The following is a 26803-nucleotide window of genomic DNA, read 5'->3' on the forward strand; positions in this document are numbered from 1 at the left end:
TTATGTGAATGGCTTCTTAAGGTGCTACTAGATGCAGCAGCAGCCTTTCTGAATTACTGACCCACCAATCATATCTCAGCTGCCTTATTTCTTCAGCAACTTTTCCACAGCCAGGCTCATCTGGCATCAGTGTCCAGTCAAGGCACAGATTACAGGGAGGGGACTTTTTGGAAACTCTTGTTTCTATATGCCAATAAAGGCTTGTGTTGTTGTTGAAACTCTTGTTTTCGGGGGTCTTTTTAAGTGGGCAAGCCTGCATCTTGCCTGGGTGGGCAACAAAAAAAAACTGGCCATGAATCTTTGTTTTGTTAACTTTAATTATTTCACTGGGGGCATGTCAAGCAGAAACACTGAAAAACTGTGCATTGACATTTACAGCTGTGCATTTACCAAAGAGCTAAGCCGATACCTGAGCAAAAGGAACATCATCACTATTAGCAACACACATGCCAATGTGCTAGAGTACGGAAACAGAGCTGTTGTCTAGTTTATATTCTGTTCAGAGGTTTGCCATCACAGGGAGTGCGACGATAGGCATAGACCCAAGGCGAGACGTGTGACATAAAAGCACAAACTGCAAAAAAGCACATCACAGTTGTTGAGCGGCATTTCCATAGGATGCAAGCCTGTTCCATTTTCTGAGTGAGCAGTAAAGCAGGAATGGTTTCAAGCTTGATGAGTCAATGAAACTACAGCTCAGCCTGCAGCCCATTTAAGATAAATCCATTTCAGATGGAGCTGAGTCAACATAGTGCCACTGGGAATAAGATGGATTGAACTCTAACTGCTGAAGTGTGGATCAGGCTGTAAGATACCTAAAAGTTCAAGCGCACACACCCTATTTCTCCACTCCAACAAGTACATGAGCCGTGTCTTGTGGCTAAAAGCATTTGCATTCCTTGAATTTCCATTAAGCTCCGCTCCCGGCTCTCCCCATGTTAATCTGTGAGCATTCTTCTACTCAGGGGAACTGGAGCTCAGTCTCTTAATCTATCTAAAAGAGATGAAGCATTGGTCCCACCACACACTAGGCACAACCAACTGCAATTAAGATGGCATTCTGGAGAAAAGGAAGGGGATGAGAAACTTAAGTAAGAATAAGAAAGTGTTGGTCTCTGACGTTGTGAAATAAGTAGGTTTTGCTTCTTCTGAAATAATCAGGAGGAAAATGTCACACAAACTCTGTAAGGGGAGAGACTATTTTTGGTTACAAGTAGGGTTGCCAGCTCTTGGTTGGGAAATACCTGAAGATCTGGGGGTAGAGCCTGGGGAGGGTGGGATTTAGGATAGACAGATCTCAATAGTATATAATGGCCAACAGTCCCACCCTCCAAAGCAGCTGTTTTCTCCAAAGGAACTTATCTTGGTTGTCTAGAGATCAACTGTAATAGCTGGAGATCTCCAGGTGCCCCTGGAGGGGGGCAACACCAGTTATGAAGGAGGAAGTGGGCTGATGGCCAGAAAGAGGCTCCTGTCCAAACCCATGGCAGGAAATTTTAGACCATGAGGTATCTATCAGCTTTTGTGCAGAGTTCTCTCCGCTTTTCCCTTCCAGGACAGAACTGGCAGACATGATGCTAACAAGGGGCGTTTCCCCACTTACCTTTGCTGCCCTTTGCTGCGCACTACTCTCAGCGCGCGGCATCTCTGGTGCGCGCTGGGCATCCCCATGATCCCGCACTCTTTGCTGGGTCATCAAAAAGCGCCGTTTCGAGGAGCGCCAGGGATGCCACGCGCTGAGGGGGCACGAGAGCAGCAGCGTCGGGGCAGCTGCGTTGTCACCGCCCCTGTAGTGGGGAATGCCGGAGGACCCCGCGCTACTTTAGGAGAGTAGCGCGGGGCTTAAGGTAAGTGGGGAAAGGGCCAAGGTTGAACAAATTGGTCAGCATGGAAACCACTTTAACTATCTTTCTAGGCAGTCCCCTGGGCAAGCACTTGGTCATTACTGACCCATGGGATGATGTCACATCATGATGTTTACTAGGAAGACTACGGTATATTTACAGGGTGGTTTGCCATTGCCTTTCTCAGCCATCTACACTTTACCCTTAGCAAGCTAGGTACTCATTTTCCCAACTTAGGAAGGCCGGAAGGCTAAGTCAACCCTGAGCTGGCTGCTTGAAACTGACTTCCATTGGGACTGAACTCCAGTGGTGAGCAGAGCTTACAAAATTTTACCATGGGTAGTTTCTGAGTTTGGTTTTCCATCCTGTGAACTTAGAATAGCTTCTGGAGGAAGTTTGTCTTTGGCCCCTTCTGCATATGCAGAATAATGCACATTCAATCCACTTTCACAATTGTTTAAAAGTGGATTTTGCTATTCCACACAGTAAAATCCAGCTTCAAAGTGCATTGAAAGTGGATTGAAAGTGCATTATTCTGCATGTGCGGAAGGGGCTTTTGTTTACATCAAGAAAAAACAAATAATGTTCACTGTCTGGAGGACACCCTCTTCTTATATGAAAGAGAGAGAGAGAGAGAGAGAGAGAGAGAGAGAGAGAGAGAGAGAGAGAGAGAGAGAGAGAGAGAATAGGGTGCCTGAGTTTCAACAGCAATTTCCATCTTTGTCACCAGAGGGCACTTTGACCACTGACTGTAACTGTATACAAGCAGTCAGTGTTTATTAGTAGCTGAATGCATTCATCTTTCCTTCTCCCCATCCCATTTTTTGTCAACAATGGTAAGACTTCAGTCTCTGCAGTGCTAATTTCTCTATGCATATACCAACAAATGGCCACTTCCTTTGGAAATATAAGAGATACTTTTCCAGCTGTTCAGTCTGTAAGTTTAGGACATACGTGCATCAACAATACATCTCCATCAAATTATTCTGCCTCTTTCTTTGTCCGGCTTTACTTTTTTGCTTAGACATTAAAACTCAGGTCTTGCAACTTTGTTGTTCCAACCCGCAATGTTCCAGGATACTAAACGAATTTGGGAAGGGAAATTGGCATCGAGGGGCTGGCGTCAGTCCAGTTCTATAAGTTTCTCCAGGGATTTGTTGGCATCTAAAAAAACGCAACAGTTATTTGTAGCACTGGATCTGGAGTCTCCATTATTGTGCACTTCAATGATCTCCGTTCCTTCTATATCTCCATCTGGTGAAGATCTAATTGCCGAAGAAGCTGAGGGGTGAGGTTTCTCCATCAGTTCGCTCAGCTCTTGGGCCCAGGTTTTTCCCTTTGTATCCTGTTGAGATCCCAATTGCAAGGCTTAGACATTAGTAGGCTGTGAGAATGGGGACCCATTGCAATTTTTCTCTTTCACTTCCAGATTCTTCTTGGTTTTAAATGCAGGTGATGATTCAGGATGGATAGAATCCAGCCGCTGTTCACACTGGAAAGCTGTCAGAAAAACTGTTCTGTAGTTGGTGTTCATCCAGCCATAGAGGATGGGATTGGCAAAAGTTGAGCACATCGCAATAACATGAAAGAGCGTGTAGATCAGTTTGTACTCATCAAGATCCAACACTTTGCTGTAAATGTCACTGACAAGTTGAAAGAGGTGAAAAGGCAACCAGCAGAGCGCAAACACCAGCACCACACAGACCAGCATCTTGGTCGTCTTCTGACGTCTCTGATGGTAGTGATCATTCCCTGCTCCAGGACTGACATGATTTTTTAGCTTACTCCAAATGCGGATATAGGCATAACTGATGATGACCAAAGGCAAGACATATTGGATCAGGAGCATTGAGACACTGTAGATCGTGCCATAATTTATCTTCCCTTCTCTCTGCCACCCTTCTGCACAGACAATCATCTTGACATCCTGACTGATGTCAATGGAGAAATATTCCCGGAAGATGGCCAAGGGGCTTGCCAGCAGAGCACTGCCAACCCAGATCACCCCAATGATAACGAAGCTGATTTGCTTAGAGATTTTGCTTTCCAAGTGATACACAATGCACCGGTGCCTATCCAAGGCTATCACAGTCAAAGTAACTACAGATACCTGCACGGCAAGACCTTGGGCATAAGGCACTAGGTGACATAGCACTGGACCAAGCTTCCATTCTCCCTGTAATGTATAAATTAAGGTAAAAGGTAGGCAGAGTGTGTTCACTAGCAGATCAGCCACAGCCAAGTTGGCAATGAAGAAGTTAGTCACAGTGCGCATATTCTTGAACTTGATGACTACGTGAATCACCAATGTGTTGCCCAGCAAACCTAGCAAGATAATAGTACTATAGGCACAGATGAGGATGATCTGTACCTCCATCATCTTGGTGCTGTCCTTCAGTCCTCTTTCAGAGTCCGCGGACAGATCACTGTAAGGTATGGTGAAGTCCAACGAGTTCATTCTCGCATATAGCTCCATTTTAGATAGGTTTGTTTGGTTCCCTTTGGTCTTGGCTCCATCCATTGGCCCCATGTTCCCTGTAACATAGTTAAGAACATGTGTTAAAGATTTCCCTTCAAGGAACACCAAGATATAAAATCAATATGCTTACTAAAAAGGCTTTGTCAAAAAAACTGTAAATAAAAATAGTAACTAAAATGCAAATTGGGCATTTACATAATCAGGTGAATTCCTTCCAAGGTAATTTATTTTTTGCTTAAACATTGCATATTGCTTTTTAGTAAAAATAATCCTCTAAAGGTATTTACAGTAAAAGTGTAATTAAAAATAAAAAACAGAAATAACTGAACATGTGATATATGTGTTAGGTGAGACAAATTATTCAAGGTACTTCAGGAGAGGTTTTTCTGCATCTCTTAGCTACATTAAGAGAGGCTATCAAATGTTAATTACGGTGTACATGCCAGTTCTTAGATGCTTTCAAATGTTGACTGTTGTGTGTAAAGAACTATTAAATGTAGACTGCAAAATAACTGAATGTCAAATGCTGATTTGTAATGCAGAATATATCTGCAGAATATTTGGAGAACGTTTTCCTAAAATAATAGGAAATCTCTGAAGACTGGAGAAATCTCAGTTCACAGAGGAAATCTCTGAAGACTGGGGAAGCCAAATCATTTCAGGTCTGGCTGAAACCATGTGGAAATATGTTTGGACTGGTTAAGGCAACCCGGTTTCACATCAGCACCACTGTTCCTCAACTGAACAATGCTATATTGCCTGGGAAAATACAATTGTCTGAATCCATCCTTGAATTTCTACAAATAACATCCTTTCTTCCAAAAGCATGTACACAAGAAACCAGGTAAACACAGAAATCTAAGCTCTTTAATTTTGGGCTCTGACCCAGTTAATGCTTCATGTATTCACAGAAATCTGCCCAACTGCCATGCTTAGGTAGGGATTCTTTCAGAAATGACCTTTCATTTAAACCAAAGGTCTAGGAATAAAAGGGTGATTCAATATGGGCTCTTTCCCCACAGACACTTTAAAATCTGGCAGAAAAACATTTCTCCATGGAGTTCCACATTTTCCCCCAAAAACGTTTTATTTGCAGCCTCAAAACCTTTTAAATGAATCCCTCTTGAAAATGATTATCTGGCTGAAAAGTTTTAAAATGGCTTCATTTGCCTGTGTGGTCCTTTTAAGACATTTCCCTCACCTCTCTGCCTTCCTTGCAGTTTCTCATTGGCGCCTTTTTGTGAGCTCACTCTTTGCCCTTCGCCTGTTTTTGGAACATTTTGGAGCATTTGAGCAGAGTTTGTTCAGTTTTAGGAGGGAATGTAGAAGGCACAGAGAATTCACCCTGCTGCAAAACACTGTAACAGCGATTCTACATTAAGAACTCAAAATATAAGGCAAAAATCATAGAATTGCAGCCAGGAATTGTTTGGAGGGGGTAAATGCAGACATAAATGGTTGTAAAGCAAGGGAGGATTTAACATGTTTAAAAACATTTTCAGGGATTTGTGCAGAAAGGGTCATAGCATGGGTTAACTGAAACAACTAAGACATCATGAATTTTAAGTCCACGTAACTGTATATCTTGCATTCATTCTTGGTTATATTTTATTTTCCTCCCTACCCTTCCCCTCAGGATGGTTGGGGGGCCTTGATCAGATGACAGTCATGTACCCCTCCCTCCCCTTCCCCTCAGGGTGGATGTGCCATGACAAGATGTCGATCCCTATCCCTAACCCTGACCTTCCTGCCTCCCCCCCCCCCCCGGTTGGGTGGGCCATGACCAGGTGACAAGCCCCCTCTCCTCTCTCCCCCCTTCCCCCAGGGTGGGTGGACTACGACTAGATGTTACCTTTTTCTTTGTTAGCCCTTTCTTTTTCCTAACATTCTTTCTTTCCTTGGTTCTGTTGCCCACTTTGTAACTGAAATTGCAAGCTCAGCAAAAAAAAATTGTGCTCTGTAAATTACTGTGCACCATTTTGATTGCATGGAAAACAAGAGTATTAAATAATATGGATCCATAACATTAGTATTTATCAGCATATAGAAACAAAAGCATGCTGCTCTGTACTGTACATTAAACAATTTAAACCACATATTTATTTATACTTTCCCAGTTTGCTCATTCATTCACACAAAAATTTCCATGATAAAGCATTATGATTTGAGAACACCCATTTGTCATAAATGTTTAGCCGTGTTGGTATTGATATTTGCAAAGAACAGCTACAAAAGTAAATTGGGGAGTTTATGTTTAGATCAACGGCACAAAACTTAAGAGTTCAATTGTCTTCCAGCCTGTCATGGAAACAGTGATGCAGGATTAGACATCATGTTCAATAGGCTATAAAGCACAGACAGCTTAATTGTGGTTCCTAATGATAGTCATTATTTCTTGAAGGTGGCTTGAAGAATTTTGCTTTCCAGATTTCCAACAGCTGCTAGTTATATTCCTCAGATATCCTTCATTTTGAGAGACATCTTTCACATCTGGTTTTATCTGACAACAAGTTTCCATTCCTAAGTGGTATGTGGCATGTCTCTCTTCTCAATTCACTCAAGGTGAAACTTCCCTCTCTTCAACAGGCCAGTCCTGAGTCTAAAAATGTGAAAGTGACTTCCTAGCAATTGTAAAACTTTTAGAAGTCAATAGAAGAGGTAATTACTTTTGATTTTTATTTAACACTACATGTAGAATTTGGTTTCGTCTCTTAATCTTTGGAACTAACTGTAATTATGATTTGATTCCAGTTTTTTCTTTTCTGTTTTGTTAATTCCTACCTATAAACACATAAAATATAAATATAAAATAAAAAAAAGAAATTGGACACAGCTCTGCTTCAGCACTTATTCCTCTAGCTGACTCTTGGAAACAAACAGACTGTGATCTGACAAAGTTACATCTATTGCCATCCAAGAAATCTAAAAAAATCCAAAACATAAAACTATTATAATCCAGTAGCAATATGTGGAGTTTTATTCCTTTGAAGGCCAGAATAAGGAACCAGCCATTTGCAACAGCACAAACGGCACCTTAAGATAAACATTAAAAGAGAAGAAATCATATTTAAAGCTGTTGGATGTTTCTGTAATGTTAATTTTGAAATCAAATCAAAAAACCATTTAAAAATAACTGGAGGTGTTGTTCCTTTGGCTTTGCAGTGAACTGAAAGTGTTGAGTGGAGGAGGGGAAATTGCCTTTTCAGTTTGGACATTTGGAATAAACAGAATTTTTCAAGGAATGGCACAACAGAAGTAACAGTCAGATCCTTCTTCATGGAATTTTCTGCTTTTTTCATTGAATAAAGACAGTAATTGAGTGAGTGCTGTAAGAAAACGTGAGACGTTTATAAGTCCTGTCAAATATTTTACTGAAATGATCCAGCTTAATTATTTAACATTCAGGATTTAAGCTTAATAGAATGCCCTGAAAGATAGCAGTGGAAGAGGGTACCATACTCTTTGCTCATGGCTGGCAAGCAAGATTTGAGCTGAACCAACTGGTACTTGAATATGTCTACTAGTTAAGACAGCAGAAATAGAACAAGACATTGTCTAGTTTAGACAGTAGACATAGAACAAAAAGCATTTTAACGTATGGTGTTAATATGGTACACGAAAAGGTGGTTTTGTTAACAATTCCTCTGGTTTTCACTTGTGGCAAGTGATTCTGAGTGTCAAAGACCTGGAATAGCTAAGTACTAATTGTGTACTAGCCAAAAACTTAACACATTTCTTCTGAGAATGTTTCCACAAAACCAGAGAAAAGTAGAAATGAAGTTTCCTGTATGGAAGTTTGGGATTGCCATTAGTTATTGAATACAAATGGATATCTCTCTGTAGTTAGAACTGCCATTGTTTTTAAACCATTGCCATAAGGTTATCAACCAGCTGTTTATGACAACAGTGTGTTGATTCTATGAACTGCTGTAAACTGTAAGCAGAGCATGTTCAAGCAGACTGAAATGTAGCATCGTAGGTTAACTCCACAACCATGTACCTAGCTATACCTAGTTATAGTCAGAAGCTATATGGGGAAGCTGACCTCAACAGGGCTTTGCCACCCTCATATGTCTGCAAGGGAGCCAACAAGATCTAGGCCAGGGGTAGGGAACCTGCGGCTCTCCAGATGTTCAGGAACTACAATTCCCATCAGCCCCTACCATGGCCAATTGGCCATGCTGACAGAGGCTGATGGGAATTGTAGTTCCTGAACATCTGGAGAGCCGCAGGTTCCCTACCCTTGATCTAGGCCAAGCTTTACCACATGGTTTGTCACTGCAGCTAACAAGTTGATGGCACACTTCATAGAGTGAGATTACAAATAACCACTATGTGTTACTATGATCCCTGGATCCACCCTTTGGGTCAGATGAACACCTCTTCCAAACAGTTTCTCTAAATGCTTCAGATGCTCCTGGCACTTTCTAGCCCATGCACTCATCTGTTCATGAGTGCCTGCTCATTCTGCTAGCAGTGTGAGAATGGGGGACAGCATCTTTTCTATGAAAGCATCCAGGACAGCACTTTAAGCAAGTTCTGAATGGAGCCATTTTGATTCAACAAGATCAATAAATCAATTATACCTCCCCCCAGGCGAAATCAAATGTCCTGGTGCTCTCCTCTGCTTGCTATGGAAAGCATAAATATTTTAGCTTGAAAATCTATACAGCCTTTCGAACTAAAGTGCCAAGCAACTCTGCTGCCTGTGGAACAGATGCACAGATTGCGGAGGATTGTAGATATTCTGTATACACAAACTCAGGCATTGATTAGCCTGCTTTAGAACAGGCATGGCATACTGAGACATTGTCTTTCTTCCCTACCTTCCCTCACACCAAGGCCCTGCCAAAGTTTAATAAAGGCATTCTAAGAACATTGCCACCCATTTCATTAAAAAGGACAATTAAATTTTTGGAAAGGTTCTGCTCATTACATATTATTTCTCTAATAATTATCTCTCTCTTTTGGTTGTACTTTTACTGCATAATTGTAAGTCAAACTACCAGTTTCACATAGCTGAGCGTATTTTCCCCTTTTCTTTCTCTTAAAAGTCAAATGACTCTCCAGAGGTTACACATTTCAGGGGAGAACCAGCAGAAAGGAGAACGTCTACTCAGCCTTTCTTCCATCCTCCTTGCTTAAAATACCTCTGTCCCTGAAGCCATTTTCTCATCCATTTGAGAAGTACAGAGTCTTCATATTTTGCTCTCCTTGGGAGAAAAAGCAGCAGCAGTGATTTTAAGCAGAACAAATGTCAAGAAGTGAAAGGGTTAAGAATCCTCCTCTTCCCCACCCATATTATGCATCCACTCCTGATTTTCAGCCTTGTAGTGGGTTGATTTTTTAAAAAAACTTGCGTGACTGCGCAACTCTCCAAAGAAATGTCTAATTTGTGAAGTTGGATGTCACTGAATCTATTACTGACTCGGATTAAGCATGAAGGGGCAATTCCCTCCCCCAGAAACTGTATGGAGAATGACATAGCCTCCAAAATTCCAAAAGGCAGCCACCCTTGCCTTAAAACATATATATCAGAGCTGTGACACTTTTGCACTTAGTCAATGAACTGAACTGATTAAACCAGGAAACAGCTGTCTGTTGATTAAAAAGAGGCCTGTATCTAATGGGGAATCACTCTTCCTCAAGGCAACTAATAGGTAAGAGTGGGACTACTCTGTGTTGGGAACCGTGTTTGTGGCTCTCCTGTGCTTCATTACCAAGACCTGTCTGGCAGAAAATAAAGCCAGACTGGCTGAGATGCTCTAGAATAGCAAGCTTCTTCTCTAGTTTCTCCTTTGTGGGGAAGACTAGGAGACTATTCATTCTAGAGAAGAACAGCATCTCTGCCCCTCTCCCTCTCTTACATACAGGACTCCAGCCTCTGTGTGTATACTTTTCCTGGAAGAGAATCACAAAGAGTCACAGGGTAAAATCCTAGTATGGAATAAAACTGATTAACATGCATCTGAGTATGGCCATTAGTTGAACCCACTTTCTTCCCTTGCTGTGCCTTGCCTTATAAGAGCAGCATGGATTCCCTGGCACAAGCGTCTCTTACTTTACTGCTGTTGGCAGCATGACCTGAACCACTCCCCTGATCAAAAGCTGATGTGGCACAGCGGCTAAGAAAAACGAGCTGGGACCTAGGAGGTCCACAATTCACATCTCTCATAAAGTCATGAAGCAAATCACTCACATTCATTTCTCATCTTTCCTGCACAAAAAAAAAACCCTAGCCTACCTCACAGGGCTGTTGGAAGAATTACACTATGATAAAAAATATAAAAAACTTTGAACACTGAAAGCATGTTATAAATGTAAGTATTAATATGAAAAAGAGGAGACCTCTTATATAGCACCTCAATCCTTGGAGGCTAGAAATTCCTGGTTTAGGTGGTCTGCCTCTGCAGACATTCAACAGCTATATGTATAAAAGGAATAGCCTTAATGGACTGCAAATTGCAATGCAGTATTTGATACAGAAGATTTAAAGCAGAAGAGCCTGAATACTACTGATGAGAACTATATGTGGCATTACTGCATTCCTGTTATGTCACAGCAACCATTTCATTAATGGGCTAAAAATAAAGGGTTGTTTTTTATCATTGGAACTCTGGGTTTTATGAATGTGCACATTTATTAAAATGTAAACGACGGCTCATGGTTAAGTGGTTGATTTCTTTAAGAGACTGAACATCCTGCTGTTGATACAAGAATTTTTGAAGAGTGGCTGGACCAGCATACAGTGTATGGCCAATCCCCAGTTTGTACATATTCTTTTATTATTATTGTTATTACTCTCAGATTTGGCTTGCTCTGAGCCCATCCCCACTACTAGTAACAGTAACTGTAGCATTGCTTCTGCTTGCCTGGCTAGAATCAGGTTTGTAGGCTATTAAAAAGGATTCCTATTTTGTCCTTCTCCCTATACTTTGGTTTAAATCATAAGCACCATACTAAGAACTCAGAAAGCTATGAGATGAATGCTCCTTCAGAATGTTTTCTCAAGGGACTTGAAAAATGAGCATTCATTTTCTTCTGGTACATCACCCACCACTCCAGCCGATTTATATTACCTTTGTTGAGGCTTTCCAATCTGTACAGCTTACATCTCTGTACACAAAGTGGTACCTCTGTGGCAAAAATGGCAAAAGTCTTTGGGCCAAGAATGCACTTTACATGGACGGTATCTGTTTACACCTGAAACGAAAGCACAGAGTGGTTGAAATGGAGATCTAAATCCACTGTTCCACCTTGTGGAAGTAAAGTGCTGAGCCTCTGAGAACTCAGAAATGTGCTGGTGCCATTCACACCTGCAACCGCGTAACATAAAAGATTCAGTGAAATACCTCTGAAGCCTGATCCAAACCACCTGCACTCAGAATGAAATTCCATTGAAGTGAGGAACCCATATGGGGGAAATGCCTCATGTACAACTGAGGAATCCTAAGCAGAGTAAAGTCAGTGGACTCAGAAGGATGGCACTGTTACAGTGCAATTGAAACAGATGGTGGAGAATCTGTGATCAGAGTTCCCATTTAAAAAAAATACTCAATAACAGCAGCCCCGGGGGGCGGGGGAATTGGGGGTGAATACAATCAGGACTGCAGTGCCAGGAATGCTGGCTTACCACCCCCATCCCTCCACTTGAGGGTCAGAACTGACACTCTGGAAAGGAATTTTCCTCCATACCAGATTGGCCCAGGGATCCTTGAGGTTTTTTGCCTTTCTCTGGGCACAGAGCAGGGGTCACTGGGAACATGGAAGAGGGAGGTAAGTTGTAAATTTCTTGCATTGTGCAGGAGGTTAGACTAGATGACCCTCGAGATCCCTTCCAGGTCTTTTGCCTGCTGTCTCTTCCCCACTGATTTACCAATTTAAATTGCCCTCTGAAGTTGCTTTTCTTCCCCCTGGGAGAAAGAAGGGATGATTCCAAATCAGGAAAATGATAGAAGTAGAAGAATTAAGCCTCCCTCCTCTAGCACTACAGATCCAGGTACACCCGCTCCTCCAGATTCCATTCCCCTGTCCCCCAGGAGTAGGACATCTGATCCTAGATTTCTTGCCTTTACACCCAACTTGAAATGTGACACTTCAGGCCAGCCACTGACACACTGACATGCACACAAACACATAAACACTTTGTCTCACCTACTTCCTAAAGTTGCTGAATTTCATACTTTCACATCAGGAAAGTTAAGAATCCCTCCTCATACACTCTTTGAGGGAAGGCAACCTGCCAGTCAGCACCATAAACTGTTGAGAAAAGAAAGAGTTAATTCAGAAAGGCTACGATTTTTATCTGCAAAACAACCCAATCCATTATTAACAAACCAACCTATTTTAAAAAGGCATTGCATTCAACGGAGATCAGCGGGAGTTCAAATGGGCTTGATGCATGCAAACGCTCTAGTCAAAAATAATCTGTGCCGCTTCCTTGGAAAACCTTCCCATTATAAATTGAAAGCCTTCTTAAAGGGGGAAGCTGAGAGAGACCGGGGGAAGCTGAGAGAGACCGGGGAAGCTGAGAGAGACCGGAAAGATGGCAAGGCAGGCACGCACCTGCAAAAAGGCTGCATGCACTTCATGGAAAGCTTGCGGAAGCTGTCCTGGTCAGTCCCGGAATGAGAGACCTCCTGGGAATTCTTAGGCTGCCTTAAATTCCATCACGGAAGACCGGCTGGGCTATAAATTGAGCAAATAAAAATTAAGGAGCTGCATCCATCAACCCTTTCCCCGATGCAGCCGACAGCAGATTTCCATATAACTCTCCCAGAGTCAATATTCTTTTGACTGCCAGCCGAGGTGCCCACAGCACGAAAGCTCCACCTTTAGGACCTCTCCGCTGAATTCCTTCCGCATCAGATGCTGCTCCGGCGCTCATTTATTAATTCAGGAGCATTAGAGAGAAATGTTGAGTTGCCTTAAAGCTCTTTCCTCCCCTCGTGGCTGGGCAGGAGCGCAACGCTGCTGTCACTGAAGACACGACAGACCCTCGCGGTCTCTTTGCCTCCTACACGAACGGGGCATGAGGTCCAGCAGGGAGTTTGGGCGGCACCTCCCCAGACTGGTGAGCCAGTCGGAAAGAGATGGCCAGAGGGGTTTAAGTTTTCAAGGATGAGCAATGGGAGGAAGAAAACACGCGCGCACCAAAGGCTGATGTCCCGCACGGCCGCACGCACGGATCGGGAACGAGAGGCTCCCGCGAGCATCCCTTCCTCCCCTTGGACCGGATTTCTTCGGGGCTTACCGATTCCCAGGCTGCTCGGTCCCTTCTCTCGCTCCAAGTTGGAAGCGGACCTGGCAGGCAGCACAGAAGTCCGGCGGCCGGCGAGGCAGGGCAGGCAGGGCTGGGCACCTGGCGGAGCGCGCCCTGCTGCGGCTCGACTCTGGGGCTGGCAAGGGCGGCGGGGCAGCCGAGCTCGTGGGGGCGCTCGGGGCGGGGCTTCGGGGGCGGCCACGTGTGATCAGCCCCCCCCCCCGCCCCGGCAGCTGTTCGAAGCAGATTCACGCCTCGCGAATTAAGTCACGATCATCTCTGACCATGGGCAGAGTGCATCTGCGCCGCGGGCTATCCACAGCTATGTCAGCAATGCATGCTCGCTGGAAGACATAGTTGGGTGAGCTGGCTTTCAGAAGGAAACCCCATGAGACCGATTTTGTGGGAGGGAGATCGAGAATCAAGAGAACAACTTGATATTACGCGTGAAGGGCAACCGTTCAGACATCAAAGGGGAACTCGCTCTGCTGAATTTCGAAAAGCCATGTTTTGAAAGCACAAAGTCAATCCACCATCTTTTCTTCTCTGTCTCTCTCAGCCCTGTCAGATCACTTTTTTTAAAGGAATGAATTTTTACTCCATCCATAGCTTTAAATTAGCCTTGGAAGCCAGCGGAGTCACTTGGCTTCCTATTGTTCGTAGCATGCTGCTTTTCTGCATGCAGTGAGCTCCTTTAAAGGGGGGGGGGCACCAAAATAAGCAGGATAATCCCCCTTCTTTCTGAAGTGGCATAGTCCAGCAAAAGCACTTACCACTTCATTCTCCTGGTCCTTACCAGGGATGTAGTCCTTGGGACCCAATCCCATTAAGGAAGAATTCCTCTAAATTATTTCAAGAAGTGCAGGCCAAACGTGCAGTTTAGTACTGTATCTCATGGGAGCACAGGCGGCCCCACTTCTGCCTTTCAAACTTTATTGAATACTACTTTCATGGTTCCCATGAAACCAGCCAAGTGCAGAGCTCTCTCCAACTCACATTAGCCCATCCAGGCTGCTCAGACTGTGCCTTGAACTTTATATCTTCAGTGTGGAAGGAATTTAAAAATCAAAGACACTGACAGATATATGCAAAATGAACTTTGAAGGTCTTCACAGGTTCTGAGGCTAGAAGGGCAGCCAAACCAAGCGGCAAGAGAAACCAAGCTATCCTTGCTGATTTCCACAAATGTCAGCTTTTCAGCTAACCCAAAGAAAAAATTTAAATGAATTGTTGTTCACAGCAGTTGCTTTTTGAAAAGAAATACTGAAAAGTGAAGGTAAATCTATGAATCTATAAATATATCTCTGCTATGCTACTATTGTTATTTTCAACAGGGGAGAGGAAATGAGCCTTAATTTTTGCCCATATAATATCATAAAGAACCAATACTTTTCATGCTAGTACTCAGGTGTCCTTTTATCCTGTCAGACAAGACAGAAGACTCTCCCTTTTTTCCCCTTGCGCACTCAGCATGGGAAGGTAAAGAATCTTCATCTCTTTAAAGCTTTCCCCATAAATACAATGATTTATGTAAATAATAAGTATACATCTTCGCAAAGAATTTTGGCCAATGAACACAGGTTTCTCTATTCTTGGCTGAATTCTGGTGTTCTAGCCTGTGAAGCCACATATATCTGTTCCAACTTCTCCCCTTCTTACCAAAATTAAAAATTTATATTTCTTACCTCATATCACTTCCCCCAACCTTTTGCCTCTCACCTTACATCACTTGTAAGCTTCTATATGCAAGTGACCTATATGTCAAACTAACACTTTGAATCTAAAATGCTGTGCTGTTATAACTCACTGCTATCCAGTTATGTTATGCTCACCTCTTTAAATCTGTTTTTTTTTGTCTCAGTGTTAAGGAGAAAGATTACTCTGAAGACCCATAGAAGCACACCAACCACCCCAGGACCTTATTGTCCCCTAGATTATCTGGCATGACATAGACCCCTTCCGCACATGCAAAATAATGCATTTTCAAACCACTTTCACAACTGTATTGTCGAAGGCTTTCACGGCCGGAATCACTTGGGTGCTGTGTGTTTTCCAGGCTGTATGGCCGTGTTCTAGCAGCATTCTCTCCTGAAGTTTCGCCTGCATTTGTGGCTGGCATCTTCAGAGGATCAACTGTTTGCAAGTTGATTTTGCGATTCCGCACAGCTTCAAAGAGCACTGAAAGCAGTTTGAAAGTGCATTATTCTGCATGTGCAGAATGAGCCATAGAGTCTGAAGCTGTTGTTTCTTTCAGGAGAGCTGATCTCTGTTGCGTGGAGATGAGTTGTAATTCCAGAAGAACTCCAGACCCCACCTGGAGGTTGTTAACCTATGCTAAAAAGGATTATGCCCTTCTGAGCCCATTGACTTCAACAGAACTAATTCCAATTAGGCTTGCATTAGCTGCCCCTAGAACTCAGGGGAACTTCAGAAGTATGGCACCTGCCTAATAGTTGCTGTCGGAAGGAAACAAAAGCCCAGTTCTGAAGCAGCATCATGGTCAATATGTTAGTTTGTCTGGAGTTGCAAAAATATTTTGTACTTATTTTTCGTAAGCATTTGTATAAAAAGCCTTTAAGTACAATACTACTTTTGCAGGTCATTTTGTTTGCAGATATTTTATTCTTTTTTCATAATTGCAAACATTTTTGGTCGCACATACAGAATTTTACAGACTTCAAAAGAGAGCCATTCAACAAAGTAGCCAGAATGCAAGTGATTCATAATGGGGAAAAACAGGTATTTTTGATCATGCAATGCAACATAATCTTCAAACAATTATCTGAGAAAATTACTTCAAAGAATAGAGCTTATTCTGTTGCTGCCTTAAATGCCTTTTGCAAATAAATACTCTTTAATTAAAGTAAATCTAAAACATGCTGTTATGAAGACACTTAGTGCTGATGCAGAAAGCCCTTTAACTGACTTTTGCCTCATGTTTTGGGGGAAAAATAAGCTTGGGTCATATGTCTTTCTGTCTTTTCTGGAAATAATAAAACATCAGATCTGTCATGTCATGAATTTTTTTTCCTTGGGTCTGCCCTTATCTCATGGATACAGCAGGAAAAGGGGTTACAATTTACATTTTTTCATTCATTCATTATCCTTTATTAGCATAAAATAATACAAAAAACAGAATATATGTAACAATTTGCAATGTCCAACGCTGTGGGAGTCCTTTGGAAGATTGAATCCGGGCAAAAGAATGTTAGAATGGTTACTGGGTGAGTTGACTAAAATGAAGTCAATGGCATGTCTCATTATGAGGCTCAGGGCTAGGAAGGTAGCCACAGTAACCATTGTTTCATGGTTCCTATCAGTTTGTAAGAAACAAGTTATTGGTTGTAATTTTGCAATGACCTTACAGAAATCAGGGAGTTCAGTAATCATGTTCGTAAGTCTGTGCAAAGTGGACAGTTCAAAAGAATATATGAAAGACAATCTGGTATATTGTTCCCACATATGTAAATTCTTCCATGGAAGGGGATTTTCCTACATTGTCTGTGAGATACCAGAATGTAAAACAAATGGTACAGAACAAAACTATTACTTTAACCTATGTGGAAAGTGAGGTTAACCAAGCTGACATGTTTACTAAAGCTATACCTGAATTGAAATTTGAAAGGATGTAACCATTGTTAGGAATTGTAAAAATAACTGAGTGAATTGTATGTGTATGTCTGCTAACTAGAATATGAGAAGGGGTGTCATGATATATAAAAAAATAAAGGTTCACAAAAGGGTCATTTTCTAGTCAGCAGAAGTTTGCCCAACTCAAAGGCCAGAGACAGTCAGTCTAGGGACAAGAAGTAACAACAGTTGACCTTTTAGACCAATGGCAGGGCGGGGGAAAGTATCTGGTTGAATGTATAAGAACCATTGCATTGTATATGCTAAGTTCTGAGAAAGTCTAAGTTCAGTGTGTGTTCAACTTTGTTCTTGCTGAAGAGTTCTGTATAGCTTTATAGTCTTGTATAGTATAGACTTGTGAAACCTTGCAACTGCTAAAGTAAAACCTTCCTATGGAAAGAACATCTTGAGTGGAGAGTATTCTTTTCCAAGGTGCTAGGAGGCTGCAGTGAGTGCAAGAAGACTACTAGACCTTCTCATCTTACCAGAGTAGCTCCGCTTTAAACTCTGCTGATATCTTCCATCAGTAACTGAGGAAGGAAAGATGCTGAGATGAGCCAACATGAAAGCTCTTTGTTGCTGCTGTGTTATTGGAATGGTAAAATGTTTGGCCTTAATCCATAAGAGGTGTATATTCCCAAAGTTCTCACATTTGTAAGCAGCAGAGCTGAAGCAGAGGCAGTGTAGGATGGGAAGGCCTAAAGCTAACAGTAGTCTGAAGCTTGTGCAGAATCCAGCTGGGTGTAAGTGTCTTGGATGAAAGGCTGTTGGTGGGTGTGGCAGGCATCTTGAGGGACTAGCCACCACCCCACAAACAAGGTTTCAACTCCAGTCACAATTTTAGTTCCTGCCTATACAACTCTGCTGGGATTTCCAGCAGGAAACCAAAAAGAAGACTGGAAACCCAAAAGACTTGGACTGGGTTTAAGGGGACAGGATCCAGGCCTTAGGGTAAATCCACTAAAGCCTGGAAAAATCACAATGGTTATATAATCACGCCTACATGTGGGTATTTGGGTTGGTTCTCTATTGGTTCTGGTTTTTCCATGGAAACTGATTGTGGTAAGATGCAGTATTGTAGTCAAAGCTCTTGCTCACAAACTGAGTTCAATCTCGCTGCAAGTCAGTTTCAGGTAGCTAACTCAAGATTGACTCAGTCTTTCAGCCTTCCAAGGTCAGTAAAATGAGTACTGAGCTTGCTAAGGGTAAAGTGTAGCTACCTGGGAAAGGTAATGGCAAACAACTCCATAAACACAGTCTCCCTAGTAAATGTCAAGATGTGATGTCATCCCATGGGTCAGTAATGACATAGTGCGGTACCTTTTTTAGAAATTGTTTTTAAGATCTGTGCTGAAGGCTATGCTGGAAACAACTTGGAAACCAATAGCTCTGAGAGGGTTTCTGTGTAAAATGAATTAGAGCAAAATTTATTTCAAAACGTATGAACTGAGGTGGGAAATGTATGCTGATTAATTTTATTCTGTACATGCCTCAGGGAAACATTGTCTCAGGAAAGTTTATATCCCAGCACCTTGCTGCTACTTAGTTATGCTCTCAACCCAGCAAAATTCTTCTGAGCTACAGCAACACTTCAGTGCACTTAATTCTCTCAATGAGGAAATTTAATCACAGAGCTGAAATCCCATAAAATCTTTAATTTTTACTTGAGAACCAGTAAGGCATAGTGGGTAGGAGCAGGTGGACTCTAATCTGGAGAACTAAGCTTGATTCTCCTCTCCTCCACATGAGTTACAGACTCTTATCTGATGAACTGGATTTGTTTCTTTGCTCTTACGCATGAAGCCTGCTGGGTGACCAAGGGCTAGTCACAGTTCTCTCTGAACTCTCTCAGCCCCACCTACCTCACAAGGTGTCTGTTGTGGTGAGGTAAAGGGAAAAGAGGTATGTAAGCTGCCTTGAATCTCGTTCAGAAGAGAAAGGCAGGGTATAAATCCAAACTACTACTACTACTACTACTACTACTACTACTACTACTACTACTACTACTACTACTACTACTACTACTACTACTACTCCTTTTCTTCTTCTGCTATGAAAAGTTACTCCAACCAGGAGTGCCAACTCCAAACTGGGAAAATCATGAAGATTTGGGAGTTGAACTTTTTCAAAAGTCAAAGTTTTGTTTATTTTTTTTTAAAAAAACCTTTTTACTATTACTTGTCAGCAATCCAAAGCTAATTCATGATGAATACTATTGCAATGTATTCATCAGATGCCAGCAAACATAGTACATCACAGCTTTTTAGTCTACTATCTATGGCCGTTTCCGCACGGCCCATTAATGGCACCCTGGGGACCGGATAAACGCCGTCCCCATTCGCACAGGCGGCGCTACTGCAACGCAGCAGCGCCGACCTGACTCCGCTCCCTCCCCCCCAGGGCGGCATCAAGCCGCCCTGAAAAACAACCCTTTAAAGAGTTGTTTTTCCCCCCACAGCGTGTTCCCGGCGGCGCGGTGCGAACAGCACCGCCGGGAACACGCTGTTTCCCTTCCCCGTTCCACTCACCGTGTCCCCGTCGTCGGCCTGCTGGCCGTCGAAGCCCCGCCCACGCTGTCCTCCGACCCCTGGAGGTCGGAGGGCAGCGTGGGCGGGGCTGCGACGGCCAGCAGGCCGACGACGGGGACACGGTGAGTGGAACGGGGAAGGGGGAAGAGGCGGCTCCATGCGGAGCCGCCTGCCGTCTGCCGGCCTCTCTGGAGGCCGCCCGCATGCTTGCATGCGAACGGCCTCCGCCTCCACGCCGGCAGAATTCTTGCCGGCGTGGAGGCGCCAGGGAGGCCGTGCGGAAACGGCCTATGGAACATTGGGTTCTTTAAATGCTTGCAATGGATTTTGTAATTATAAAAAAGGCAGTTAAAAACAGCTTTCCCACCCTTCTGATCCACCATTGCAATATAAATCTCTCTATATAAAAAGCTAACAATGTTTTTGTTAGTGGTAGTATAACTCAGTAACTGCTGGGCCAATTCCTCTGAAAATTCCCAGCCACTATATTCAGCCAGTTGAGAGTGTTTTTAGATGTTCACATACCTGAAATTTCACACCTGGCCCAGGTAAAACACCTTTTTCCTGGCGCGCCATGGTGAAGGACATGCAGCTGCCTGTGTGTAACTGTCACCCTTAGAATGTTCATGCAGCTTAGAATGTTCACTCAGATGGCCAGATATGAGCAGTGAAAACAGTACATAGGCAGTAACTCAAGTGGAAGTGAAACACATACACACACATACACATGAGGGAGAGGGAGAGGGAAGGGAGGGAGAGGGAGGGAGGGGTGGCATGCAAGGGAAGAGAGGGAGGGAGAGGAAAGGGACAGAGGGGGAGGCATGCAAGGGAAGAGAAGTGAGAGTGGGGAGACAGTGAGGGGTGGCATGCATGGGAGGGGAAGCAGGGGGCCCACATCATGATATGACCCATTCACCCTAGTGGAGGGAAAGGGAAGGGAGGGAGGGGGAGAGGTGGCACGCAAGGGAAGAGATGTGAGGGAGGGAAGAGAGTGAGGGGCGACAAGCAAGGGATGGGAGGGAGGGGCCAGGCACCCTAGATTCCCTGAATACTGTGGTTACAGTTAAGAAAACCAGGCACGCATTACTCAGGAGTAAGCTCGGTAAAGCAACCGTGACATACTTTGCATGGCTGCGTTGTGCCCCTCAGAGGGTTTCCTCAGAAGCGACACCCATTGCCACCAACCAAACTTACTCCCAGGTAAAGAATCATGACCAGCCAGTCTAGATGTGTGGGAGAGGTGCCTTTCCATTCCCCTGCACCCCAAGGAATGCGGGCACACACATCAATTACATCGCACAGTATCAGGCTGCGTGTTTGCATGAGCACGTACTGCTGGCCTCTGCAATTGATTTGCTGCTACTGTTCCTTTCCCATTTCACCACAATAAGCCACAGCAACGCGTGGCCGGGCCCCGCTAGTATTATATATTGAGGGGGAAACTAAAAACGTGATCCATGGGTTTAAAAGGTTAATCTAGTATAAACATCCCAAAATCAAAGGAAAGAGGACAGTATCTTTTACCTTTATCTTTATCTTTATCAGTACCTTTATCTTTGAACTCTGTGCATCACTGCGTGAAAGGTCAGGATACTCCCTCCTTTTGAGGCTGGGCAGAAAGTTTGTCCCAGTGGACTAGTGATCCTCTAGTCGCACAGATCTTTCTTCCTCAGCTGTTCTGAAGGCTGGCAAATCTGGTTTCAGTGGGGGAATGAAAGAAAAGGGATCACAGAAGAATGCTAACAATTTCTCTGCAGGTATGACCTGAACACTCTTACACAACAACCTTTTTTGCAGAAAGCTACAGAGACTTGTGCTCAGCAGACACATTAATGAGTGCTGACTTTGCTTAGGACTACACTACATACTAGAATGTCATTCATAAAGAGTTCTGGGTGCAAGATGAGTATGCACATTTGCACTGTTTTTTGCCAGAAGCAATGGAATGGAAACAGCCAAAATTGATATCATTTTCTCCTACTGTCATTTTTTCCCACTAGCCTTTCAGGTGCTGGCAGGAGAAAAGGCGAAGTTTGTAGGAGGTTTGCTGAAAAGCCTAGTCTGAGGCTACGCAAAGAGAAGCTTGCACAGAGAAGGTCACAGGCCTTCCAGCCTCACATTTAAACTTTTAAAAAGCTTTTAAAGCTTTAGCTGTCTTCCCATAGATCTTTTCCCCTCCCTGCCCCCCTCCCCTGCCTCCCCAATCAGCAGGTCCCCAACTGCCCTGCAAAGTAACCCTGCCCTGCTGTGCTCTGGTGAATAAAGTAACCTGAAGAAAGTCTCTTTCTTCCCTGCTAGATGGTAACTTTCTCAGACCTGCCATTCTTTAAAGTCTTGCATAGTCACATTTTCAGCTGTTTCTGTGCAGCATTTCAGAAAGCCAGTGTGGTATAGTGGTTAAAAGCGATGGGCTCTAACCTGGTGAACCGGGTTTGATTCCCAGCTCCTGCTGGGTGACCTTGGGCTCATCACAGTTCTCTCAGTGCTCTCTCAGCCCAACCTACCTCACAAGGTGTCTGTTATGTACGGGGGCAGGGACAGAAGACAATTGTAAGTCATTTTGAGACTCCTTTTGGTAGAGAAAAGCAGGGTATAAATCCACACACTTCTTCAGGCTAAGGCAGGCATATACATAGCCTTCAGTGTTATTCACAGAATTGCAGACACCAAGTTCTTGTGAAGGAGTTCTTTTGCTGGCATTTTTTTTTTTTGCTCCTTTTCTTCTTAGATTTCTTTCCAGTTTTTTCATCTGCGCCTCATCAGAGGAGTGATTGTGTGCTGCTACCAAGGGCCATGCCAGAGTAATCATCATTTTGCTTACTGCTGGGGATTTGTTACTGACTTAGTGTGATTAAGTGTGGCAACATTTTCCTGCAACTATATTAAAATGTTGAGCAAAAAAAGATTTCAGCCCCTTGCTCCCCCAAAAAGAAAGAAGGGAAGAAAATCCTCATAACAACAGCCCACGTCCTGCACAGTCTATAACTGATTTCTGGGATCCTGACAGAATGGCATACGAGTTCAAACCCCCACTGAGGATCAGGGAGTATCCTGAACAAAACTCTCTGTCTTTTTAAAATTCAGTTATCAAGCTCATACGGACCCTTCATACTACAGATTGAAGGCCCTGCGCACTTCATAGTGAAATAAAATTAATGCTGCTGACCCCTTTTACAAAGCTTTTAATATTCTCCGTGGTTCAGTCTTCATACATGAAGCTTGCTGGGCAATTTTGAGCCAGACATTCTCTCTCAGCCTAGCCTACTTACAGTGTTGTTGTGCGAGTAATGTAGAAGAAGGGGAACTAAGTTTGACATCCTAAGTTCTTTGGAGGGTGTCTGGGATAAAAATTATGTGATGTTGCACAAGACTCTGGATCTAACAGAACACAGGAGGCTGTAAGGGGAGAGTCTTTCCTTTAAAAAATAGCAGCAGCAGATCATGTGAATAGCTGCTAGTATGCCCCGGACACAGATCCCCCTCACTCTGCCCCTGCAACAGTGTACTTAACTTAAAGACATTGATACCAGCTGTGACACCACATTTTTTCATTAGCATTTTTAGGGATGCTTTGGCTCCATCACTACTTTAAAAAACTATGAGAACCCCTCTTTCCCTCCCTCCCTCTCTCCCTCATGGGAAACTCCTCTTCCCCTCCCTTATCTGCTAGCTGGCCAGCCCCAGCATTCAGCTCTACTCTACCTGCTGCCTCTGGGACCCACATAGAGTTTGAAGGCAGCTGGAATTTTTCAGGTTTGGGCTTAATAGACTCAAAAAATTTCAAATTCCCAAAAAAATCCAGTATCCAGATGCAGCTTTTTTCAGGTTTTTGGAACATTTCTGGGACTAGGACACCTGAAAAATACCCTCCAAAAATGGCACACCACTAATATGCATCACTATTCCAATATTATAAAGCAATATACTTTTCTCAGCACAGTAGTCATTGTTCAGATAAGAAATCTCAGTCCTGAATGATCTAAGATTTCAAATTTTACACATCCTTCTGTATGCCTTTTATTTTTCTTTCAAAAACGCCTGTAATTATAGAATGACCTCTTGAAAGGGAAAAAAATCTTTCAGATTACTAAAGCTTGATATTTTTGCCCATTTGGTAAAGATTGGAATTAAAATTTTATGACTGCCACACACACAACAGCTGCAGAACAGAATACTTTCTTTGCAGGCATTTCTGCCTCAGACTATAGGTCTTTACTTCTGTAAAACCAATTTAATCAAATGTGTCCCTATTTCCTACCTCTCTGCTCAGTCCTAAGGTTCCCCTTAGTTTTTAGCATTATTTTCATTGTGTATGCTGCTGCATTCCTCGTCTCAGAGGGTTCACTCGAGTCTTAATCCTTTCAGTCAATGTGGTATTTATTAGGTCATATTTTCTCCAAGGGTAACCTTTGTGTAATACCAATTGGCTGTAACAATGGCTTGTTGCGTTTAAGCATTAATGAGGGATAAATTCTGCACTGTAAAGCACAGTAGTGAGTGGAGCAGATTCTTTTCTATCTTTGAGGTTAATGCTGCCTTTGTAAATGTTGAGAAAACACATAGTCACTTCAGCATACCTATTATTGTTATTGCTCTGGAACTATGTTATACATATTGAGCTTCACTGTGGCACCAATGCCACAGGAGCACAAAATGAATCTGATAGTTTCTCTGCATCCCAGTTCCAGTCAGACTCATGAGGCTGAGAAATAATCGGGTGCCCCAGACAAGCAATGAGGCTATGACTAAGTTTCGCCTTCTATTTAGGAGTCTATTTATACAAAATATTTGTGTCAGGTTTTACATCTATGCAATTTTAATGGCTTCTCCCAAAGAAGAAGTGTAGTTTGATGAACATGCTGAGAACTTTCTGATAGATATCCAGGGACTCCTTGAAAGATCAAATTGCTTTAAACCAGTTTAAGTATACAGTGTGGGCATGCCCTACCTTTCCTCACAGCTGATAGCTCTATGGTATCCTCCTAATCAGTTCTGTACTAGAACTATTATTCAGCTGAGGGTCTGTGTAAGGTACAAACCATGTCTCAGCAGGAAAGCACTCATTTTGCATGCAGATGGTCCCAGCTTCAGTCCTGACCTCTTGAGCTAAAAGCACCAGGTAGTAAGTAACATGAAATACCTCTGCCTGAGACCCTGGAACACTATTCCCAGTCAGAGTAGACAACACTAACCTTGAAAGAACAGTGGTGTGACTCAGTCTGAGGCACCTTCCTATGTTAATGCAGATGCTGATTTACTTATATTCAGATAAAAGCAGCATGGTTATGTTTTGCTTTTTTGTTAAGAAATCACTATTGTTGCAGCCCAATTATATTCCATGCTTTGTTTTTGTGGTTAAAGGAATAAAAATAGACCAAGAGGCTTTTTCACAAATTTTGTACATTTGTTAGTAAATCAGGCTGTCACAACAAAATTGTTTTTATGCAAAAATCAATTGTTTAATTGAATCTGCATTCCAGGAGGAATAAAATAAACAAAAATGAAAGTCCTTGTATGCAGCTCTAATTCCTTGACCAAGAACCTTGCTTTGTATTTTACACTGCATCACTAAAAACATGTTTTAAAAAGAACTCTGATTGTCTCTGGCTTATTATACGCAAACTTACACAGTGGGATTTTAATAAAAATTTAGAAGTCCTGGACACCAACTGAAATTTAATTAGAGTTAGGCGTGTTACTGAATTAGCCCTTTTGAAGATCAAATCATTTTATGATTTGAAAACTTTTATATAATACAGGCTCAGGTATGCATTATTTTGCACTATTCATCTTCTCAAGACTCATAGAATGAGTTAGAAAGACACATGTCTTCTTTGACAAAAGCCCCTTCTCTAGATAACTTCTTTTCATAGGAATCCTTAAGCAAATTTTGATGTTGTACAACAGAATCGAGTGCAATGTAACTAATGAATACAACAAGAAAAAAATGCATTGCACTCTGCTGCTTCCCGTCTTTTTAAAAGGGGAAGCACATCCAATGATGTATCTGATATGAATCGGAGATATTCCACAACTTGATCTAAGTCGTTCTGTGGGCAATGTTTAATCATATGAGGATACTCCACAAAAATGCAGGTGCCTCATTACAGGAGAATAATATGTGGCTTACCACATCACTTCCATGTGATGAGGTAGGACTGTCTCTCTAAATACAGCCCCTTCCACGTTCCACCAGAAGCAATCTGCTGGTGATCTGTGGCCCTAGAAGAGTCCACTGTCCTCAACCTCACTGTCTGGCCCTGGATGAGTGGAACACTCTGTCAACTGAGGCCCAAGCTCTGCAGAATTTAGCTCAACTTATGTAAAATAGAGATGTTCCCCCAGCCCTATGGCCTATGACTGAGGCTGTCAAGGACCCGACCTGGCCTTTAGTATGAGAGCAACACCGAGCTGTGGGTCCTGTACTAGAACTCCAAACACAAATGATTTTTTTAAAAAATTATTAAGGAAAGTAGATTAAAGGATAGATTTAAAACAGAACACAGAACACAGAAATCAAGATGCAATTTAGATACACAAATAAAACAACAAACACTAAAGTCTACATACCAGGAAAATTCCTTGCAAGGAAAGGGAACCAGATATCTTCAGCACATGTGCAAAGTTGTCAAGCAAAGTAATAGCAAAGCAGAACAAAGAAAGAGGATAGTAACAGCGAACACTGATAGAACTAATTTATTGTTTTGGCTGGTCATGTCAAGTGATATCCAATCAAAGTCTGCCTTGATGAGAAAGTTCTATATGAAAAGTTGATTGACCCATCCCTCCTGAATCGAAACTTATTCAATTAGCCCTTAGAATAATAGAATCTTACAGCTGGAAGAGACCACAAGGGCCATCAAGTCCAACCCCTGCCATAAATGAATACACAATCAAGGCACTCCTGACAGATGGCCATCCAGCCTCTGTTCAAAAACCTCTGAAGAAGGAGACCCCATCACACTCCAAGGCAGTGTATTCCATTGTCAAGCAGACTTTGCTGTCAGGAAGTTTTTACTGATGTTTAGATGGAATCTCATTTCCTGTACCTTGAATCCAT

The 26803-nt window shown here is 42.7% G+C and overlaps 1 protein-coding gene across 5 annotated transcripts; it reads right to left on the reverse strand.

Annotated features, from left to right (window-relative positions):
- Positions 1 to 2041: 2041 nt before the first annotated feature.
- Positions 2042 to 13710, reverse strand: NPY2R (neuropeptide Y receptor Y2). 5 transcript variants are annotated; one of them, XM_048510104.1, is made up of 5 exons: positions 13577 to 13710; positions 12482 to 12582; positions 11403 to 11526; positions 3220 to 4379; positions 2042 to 2870 (listed from the first exon to the last, which is right to left on the reverse strand). In XM_048510104.1, the coding sequence occupies exons 4-5, from the start codon at positions 4372 to 4374 to the stop codon at positions 2865 to 2867; spliced, it is 1161 nt and encodes a 386-aa protein (XP_048366061.1). In that variant the 5' UTR covers positions 4375 to 4379; positions 11403 to 11526; positions 12482 to 12582; positions 13577 to 13710; the 3' UTR covers positions 2042 to 2864. The 5 variants fall into 5 exon arrangements, with proteins under 5 accessions (XP_048366061.1, XP_048366059.1, XP_048366060.1 ...); XM_048510102.1 differs by having other exon boundaries at positions 12478 to 12582; XM_048510103.1 differs by lacking the exon at positions 13577 to 13710 and adding an exon at positions 12665 to 12777 and having other exon boundaries at positions 12478 to 12582.
- Between the last annotated feature and the right edge of the window lie 13093 nt (positions 13711 to 26803).

The sequence above is a fragment of the Sphaerodactylus townsendi genome, linkage group LG10 (genome assembly GCF_021028975.2).
Source record: "Sphaerodactylus townsendi isolate TG3544 linkage group LG10, MPM_Stown_v2.3, whole genome shotgun sequence".
Taxonomy (NCBI): domain Eukaryota; kingdom Metazoa; phylum Chordata; class Lepidosauria; order Squamata; family Sphaerodactylidae; genus Sphaerodactylus; species Sphaerodactylus townsendi.

Excerpts from the sequence above, each read along its gene's own strand:
- NPY2R (XM_048510100.1), bottom strand. The coding sequence starts at position 5,612 with ATGCTCCAAAATGTTCCAAAAACAGGCGAAGGGCAAAGAGTGAGCTCA. Across the intron at positions 4,380-5,524 it reads ACTGCAAGGAAGGCAGAGAG|GGAACATGGGGCCAATGGAT; the intron begins GTGAGGGAAATG and ends ACTATGTTACAG.